The sequence below is a fragment of the Aphidius gifuensis genome, linkage group LG2 (genome assembly GCF_014905175.1).
Source record: "Aphidius gifuensis isolate YNYX2018 linkage group LG2, ASM1490517v1, whole genome shotgun sequence".
Taxonomy (NCBI): domain Eukaryota; kingdom Metazoa; phylum Arthropoda; class Insecta; order Hymenoptera; family Braconidae; genus Aphidius; species Aphidius gifuensis.
Window position 1 is genome coordinate 16,068,615 of NC_057789.1, and position 7,314 is coordinate 16,075,928.

The 7,314-nt window shown below is 28.3% G+C and overlaps 1 protein-coding gene across 8 annotated transcripts in view; it reads left to right on the top strand.

Annotated features, from left to right (window-relative positions):
• LOC122849204 (scavenger receptor class B member 1) overlaps positions 1-3,875 on the top strand; it is a 192,162-nt gene extending 188,287 nt beyond the window's left edge. For 5 of the 8 annotated variants that reach the window (XM_044147833.1, XM_044147830.1, XM_044147834.1 and 2 more), the window contains one exon: positions 3,057-3,875. In XM_044147833.1, coding sequence (XP_044003768.1) covers positions 3,057-3,488 — 432 coding nt within the window. In that variant the 3' untranslated portion in view covers positions 3,489-3,875. The remainder of the gene's footprint in view (positions 1-3,056) is intronic. The other 3 variants (XM_044147835.1, XM_044147831.1, XM_044147832.1) reach the window with 2 other exon arrangements.
• Positions 3,876-7,314: the final 3,439 nt, after the last annotated feature.

Consider the following 7,314-nt stretch of genomic DNA (forward strand, 5'->3'; position numbering starts at 1 on the left):
TTGATGTCCCCAAAACCTCCAATAGATTTTTTTTTGAAACTATGTAATGGAGGTTTCAAGGACTTTTCTTTTAAAAATTTACTTATCTTTTTAAAATAACTCAATGACTGTTTTGACGGTGGCGATAGTCCTTATATCTATTGATTAATACTCATATTGAATAATGATTCATAAAATGTATCAGGGCCATATAATAGGACTTCTTTGTTATCATTTTAACTTGATGTCCCCAAAACCTCCGATAGATTTTTTTAAAAAACTATGTAATGGAGGTTTCAAGGACTTTACTTTCGAAAATTCAATTATCACTTTAATTCAACCCAATGACTACCTTGAAGGTTGCAATATTTCTTATATCTGTTAATTAATACTTATATTGAATGATAATTTATAAAATGTGTTAGGGCCATATGATAGGACTTGAAGATAAAACACTATTAATATATCTGACATGTTGTCCTCGAACCCTTTTATTATATTTTTTTATCCGGATTATGTTGGTCGTTTAGCATTGATAAATAATAACTGTGGTAAACACAGAATTATGCATGTCGTAGTATTTGAGATTCGAAAAAGAATCATTCAATTAAATTATTAATATAATTATTATTAATAAATAATAACTGTGGTAAACACAGAATTAGACATGTCGTTATATTTGAGATTCGGAAAAGAATCAATGAATCAATGACTCAATATAATTATTATTGAGAACAAATCACTGTGGAAAACACAGAATTTAGTGTCTTGCAAATTTTGGATTCGAAAAAGAATCAATGATTGAATATATTAATATAATAATATTAATAATTATTTTAATTAATTAATAATATTAATTATTAGACACTTGTCGCATATAAACAAAATTCATATGCTTTATTATTATATTGTTGTTAATAAAAACAGATAATAATTTTGATAATTCATTGTAAACAGTAATGTTTGTTTACAATAAAAATAAAGAGAGAAATCGCTCTTTCATTAGATCTTAAGTTGTCTCTTAACCGATCGGTAAGACTCGTCTTTCCGATCAAAGTATAGGGCTCCAGTGAGCACAGGGCACCCCGAGATAAGGCAGAATCGCGTTTCATGTCGCCTTAAATTAATTTCATATTACCAGAACTAAATCAGAAAAATCGATTTTTTGGAAAAGATTTAAACTGAATGCATTCAATGCTCAATAAGAAAAGAGCACATATGTCAACATCATTTGCTTTACATGTAGTAGATATTATGATTAGTTAAATGGTAGAGAAAGACTTAGCTCCAGCAATTGATTTTCTAATGTATCCTTTTACCCACTTATGTACTGATTCATCATCGATGAATTTTTTGGGAGTAAAGAACGATAGACAGTCTGTGGTTTTCGATCATATTGACTAGTGGCTGAACGTATAACGTCACTATTCCATGATTTGAATTAAAAAGTTGATGTTGACTAAATAGGTCTCCAGCTAAGAACTGAGTCTACCTAGTGCGTAAGTGAGTGTTAAAGCTTATTGATTCTACACCTCACAAATCACTCATTTAACTCGCGTATTTATGCAATCGTTTATCAGCTATTTTTTAATGTTGCATTGTGATGTTATCTGAATTCAAAAGATAAATAGCATTGACAATTAACAAATATGAAGGGATCGAAATATTTCTATAACACAGAAGGCTTCAATACAACAGCCAATTTCTCCATTTTGAAACTTTCTACAAATTGACTTCTTTAATTGATCTTGTTGTGTCACTTTTCAGTGTCACTATTACTTTTTTCATTTATATGAGTCGAGGCCTATCCATAAAAGATCCAGTAAAACAATTAAGGTTATATTGATATTGGTTGATTTGAGTTGATATTTTAAACGATAACTTGCATGAATTATCGTAAAAAACTATTAAAAAAGTAGTTTATGAGTGAATATACTTTTGGAGTGTGTATATAAAAAGGAATTCATACGGAGAAAAATAAAAGGTAAAATTTACAGAAAAAAAGTAGATTTTACCTTTTTTATGAACAAATAAGGGACAGCTAGAGGAAACGAGTAAAATTTACCAAAAAAAAATGTTATGAGATTGAAGCTGTGTTTTACGTTTTGGCGACGTGAAATTTACATTTAATTTTTGTTATCGCTTCCATTACTTCAAGAAAAAGTAAAATTTACCTTTTAATGCGTGAACGTTGGTTTTACATTTTAAACTAGTAAAATTTGTGTTATTTCGGTGATGAACATGGAAAATATTTGATTGTTAGTAGAACATAATATTTCTGATTTTTTTTTGTTTTCTTTTTTGAGAATTCTTGCATACTTGATACCCTGTACCCTGAACGCTACCTAACTCTACCTAATGCGGAAACCGTGGTCTAACTGACTTAACTATTTATTTAAATAATAAAAATAAGGCAATTCGTTCCAATAAATTCAAATACCAAGGAAAAGCAGTAGTCAAGGTAAAGATAAAGTTCAGAAATTAATGTAGCCAAAAAAAAATAAAATGGTAACCTTTATTAATTCATTAGCTCCATCTTTTTCTTAGCTATTGCTTTTCCTTGGTATTTTAAAAAAAATTGCTTCAATTTTATTTGTTAAATGAATGAAATAAATACCAAGGAAAAACAGTAGGAAAGAAAAGATGAAGCTAAGGAATTAATGTAGCCAAAAAAACTAAAATAGTAAGCAACATTAATACCTTAGCTCCATCTTTTCCTTAGCTACTGCTTTCCCTCAGTACTTAGAATCACTTTTATCAATACCTCGATAATTGACATGATAGTGCATTGGATTTTCACGTGAAAGACCCACTATTGATCTCAAGTTGCGTCCATGGATTTTCGTTCATTTAAATATGAAAGCTATCGGAAATAAAGTAACAATTTATTTATATTTTTTGAAAGATTTAAATTATAAAAAAAACTATATAACCAGGCTTGTTCCAACCTTCAGCCTGTCGTCAATTCCGACGTGGGATGCAATAAGTTTCATAAAAATAAACTCAACAATTTCATTTAAGAATTATACTATCCGAGTATTATCATTAATACACGACTATTTTTCAATTCGTTTCAGAAGCTTGGTGTGCCTATGGAGGGAAAAGTACGAGTTCAGTTGAATCTTAAAGTGCAACACCAGCCGGATATAAAAGCAGTATCAAATTTTCCCGATATCATTTTCCCTATAATGTGGCTAGAAGAAGGTATCGATGAACTCACACCAGAAATAAAAAAATGGGTTTACCTTGCAACAACCTTTGCAGATATCGCTGTTCCATGCATCGCTTCAAGTGTCATTCTTCTTGGTGTTTTGACATTAGGAACTGTAGTTATAAAAGCACGAGTTAATATTATTCCGACGCATGAAGCGATAGAGCTCGGAAAACGAACGATTCGAAAAAGTTCAACGTTTATCATTAACGGCCAAACTCGGACACTTGTTGTCAAAGACTCGTATATATTGCTGGATCATAACATAGAAGATGCCAGACCAATCATTAATAATTGAAAAAAATGTTCTTACCTCAAAAAATGTAATTCTCAACTTTGAGAAGGTCAAATTATGCATGAATGTAAGATTTAGTCAAATTACAAAAATAAACACATAACTGTTGACTGCCGGATATTGGAAAATATATTCGCATTTTTGACATTAGCAAATAAAATTCCTATGTGTGCCAAAGAATATTCACTTAAAAAAGGTGTGATTATACAGAATATCAATGATATCATGGTTTCTAGAAAATGAGTAAACAGTATATAAAAGAACTACAGTCCCCTTATTTATCCAATTTGAATTATGTACTATTGATTAATTATGTGTAATCAGTTTCGAATAAAACAAAAGTTTCATAAAAATATATATACAGGACTATGATATGCAGCAATTGTAAGATAGAAACATAATAATAATAATAATAATAATAATAATAATAATAATAATAATAATAATAATAATAATAATAATAATAATAATAATAATAATAATAATAATAATAATAATAATAATAATAATAATAATAATAATAATAATAATAATAATAATAATAATAATAATAATAATAATAATAATAATAATAATAATAATAATAATAATAATAATAATAATAATAATAATAATAATAATAATAATAATAATAATAATAATAATAATAATAATAATAATAATAATAATAATAATAATAATAATAATAATAATAATAATAATAATAATAATAATAATAATAATAATAATAATAATAATAATAATAATAATAATAATAATAATAATAATAATAATAATAATAATAATAATAATAATAATAATAATAATAATAATAATAATAATAATAATAATAATAATAATAATAATAATAATAATAATAATAATAATAATAATAATAATAATAATAATAATAATAATAATAATAATAATAATAATAATAATAATAATAATAATAATAATAATAATAATAATAATAATAATAATAATAATAATAATAATAATAATAATAATAATAATAATAATAATAATAATAATAATAATAATAATAATAATAATAATAATAATAATAATAATAATAATAATAATAATAATAATAATAATAATAATAATAATAATAATAATAATAATAATAATAATAATAATAATAATAATAATAATAATAATAATAATAATAATAATAATAATAATAATAATAATAATAATAATAATAATAATAATAATAATAATAATAATAATAATAATAATAATAATAATAATAATAATAATAATAATAATAATAATAATTAAGTCTGAAAAACTGAATTTGGTTGGCCGTTTTTTTTATTTCTTCGACGTTATCGAGATAAGCGAGTGTTAATCGAGAAACCAAACCGAATATCAATAAATTTATATTTAAATCGGCCTTCGACAACGCCTGTAACGAGGTAAGTGAATAATGACCAATAGTACTCGAAATAACTGTTTTCTTCTCGATATTGAAAAAAAAATACGGAAGTGAATTACCCCACGCGCAAAACAATAAATTTGAGTTAATTTTTCGTTTTTTTGTTGTAGATGATTTGAATAAGGTAATTAAATTGACATTGGAAAAATAACCTCGTTATTAGCGAATTTAATTAGATTAATTATTAAAAAAACATTTTTCAACTTCGTTAATCTTTTCGTTCGTGATATTATAATTTGCTCTATCTTTAACGTAATATAATATTTCTAATTATATTCTCCTGGTTCATTTTTTGTAAATTGAATTTTTAATAAAAAGAATCGAACAAAACCGATTTAGAGGTATTCAAATTAACAAAAATATTTCTTGTTTTTCACACTCGCAAAGAAAAAAAAATATATATGTATTATTCACAAAAAAAAATCCTCAGACCCCTTACAGCTCGAATTTATCGACTTTATTCATATTTTTAAAGTTTGTGATTCATTTACAATTCCAAGTCCAGAAAAGTACATTATCAACTTGAAATATCGTTATTGGTGTAACAATTATTATCTTCATTATTATCGTGTTTTAGTGTCGTTAACTTTCTATATTCATCAATATTATATTTTATGAGACCAGTGTTATATGCAAATTTTCAAGATAATTAAATTTGATGGTAAGTGGCGGCCGAACAGGAAGTGTCTGTGTACGATTTAACAATAATGTAAAAGTATTTTGGTCAGAAAATGAAGAATTGCCGTAAAACAATGCCTGTAACACATGAGTAATTTTTTTTCAATATATTAAAGGAAATGGAGGTCGCCCAAAAACATCAGGCGTGACTGACACCACTGAGGTGGAGTCGCCAATATTCGAGACCGCCTTGACTTCAGAGGAGCTTGTGGCAAACCAGCGGGTAGCCACTATTAAGAGTTTCCTCAGTAAGGCCTACGTCGCCAAGCAGGAGTGATCACTTGGACTGTATCTACAACGAGGTGACAAAACACGTAGCGGACGAGAAGGTTTTCACCGCCAGTGAGCTGTCGGTCAGAGAGACAGAGGCCGCAACACGGTAATACGCACAAGACGTTGCAATCGTAACTTGCTCGCCTCGCATGAGAGCTACAACAACTAGAGCAGAATGGTAGTTCATATTAGGTTTACACCAAATACCTCACTGTTGAAGAAGGTGTTTATAAGACCAAACAATTGTCGAGAATATTATCTTGAGTTCACCACTCGTCACTCGCTTTCCGGAAGCTGGGGCGACCAGTTGACCACCAGAATGACGTTATTGTCCGGAGAGTTGGAAAAGTGTTACACAGCTTCTTGGCAGCCTCCTGGGAAAAGAAGATAGCCAACAAGTCTGAACCTACGACCTGAATGGTTTTCCGCAGCCTTAGAGATGGTGGAGCAACTGAATGCTTCACCAAGAGCAAAGAGTTCGATGAGAACTCATTACGGAGCAACAACATTACGACGAGCTATCACTGTGAGATCTGTCAGAGCAAGTCGTACAACCTCATTCATTGACATGACACCTGGGAGGCTATTCTCGAATGAATACGAGTCGAATCGTTCACACGGATCGAGGTCCGTGAACGGATCTTGCCTTGAGTAGAGATGTGAGATCCGGTCCGTGTGAACGAGTCGACTCGTATTCATTCGAGAATAGCCTCCCAGGTGCCAGATATGATTTCGCCAAGATGAGGAGAACCAGGTTCATGTGTTTTAAATGTCTGGGATCACATGCAATTGCTTACTGCGAGGTGCGACAAACCTGCGGGAGATGTCCTAGGCAGCAGAAGAAAAAAAGAAAAGATCAACTGAGCACTCGGTTTTTTTCGTTGTTGATTGGAGCTATTGTTGGCATTTTTAGAGAGCCTCTACTGTCTCGAGGCAATTCATCAGTTTTTCGTGCTTTGGACAGAAAAAAGACACACCAAGCAGCAGAACATCATTTTTGGATTTATTTGTACAGTTTTTTTTTTTCTTTTCTTTCTATTGATATAGTCAGTATTTCTTTGATATATTTAAATCATTATTTTGATAGTTTCGATTCATCTCTTTCTCACATCAACTTAACTTTTTAGTCATTCAATATTTTACATTGCTCAGGTACACATATATTCAATTCGATACTTAGTTTTTTTACACTATATTTATGTAAAATGCTTCTTTGTTTTTTGGTCAATATTTATCAGAAATTTTTCTTTTTTTTACAGTATATATTGACACATTTATTTGCTCTTTTACGTAAGAACAAAAGACACATAAAAAATACAGGCTGTTTTTTTAATAAATGAATATATATTTACTATACTTGATATTATCATGTTTTCTACTTCCCTCATTCCCATTTAATTTAATTTTGGAAAATATTATAAAACATGTTCAAACAGGAATTAGTAGCTTTTCTCA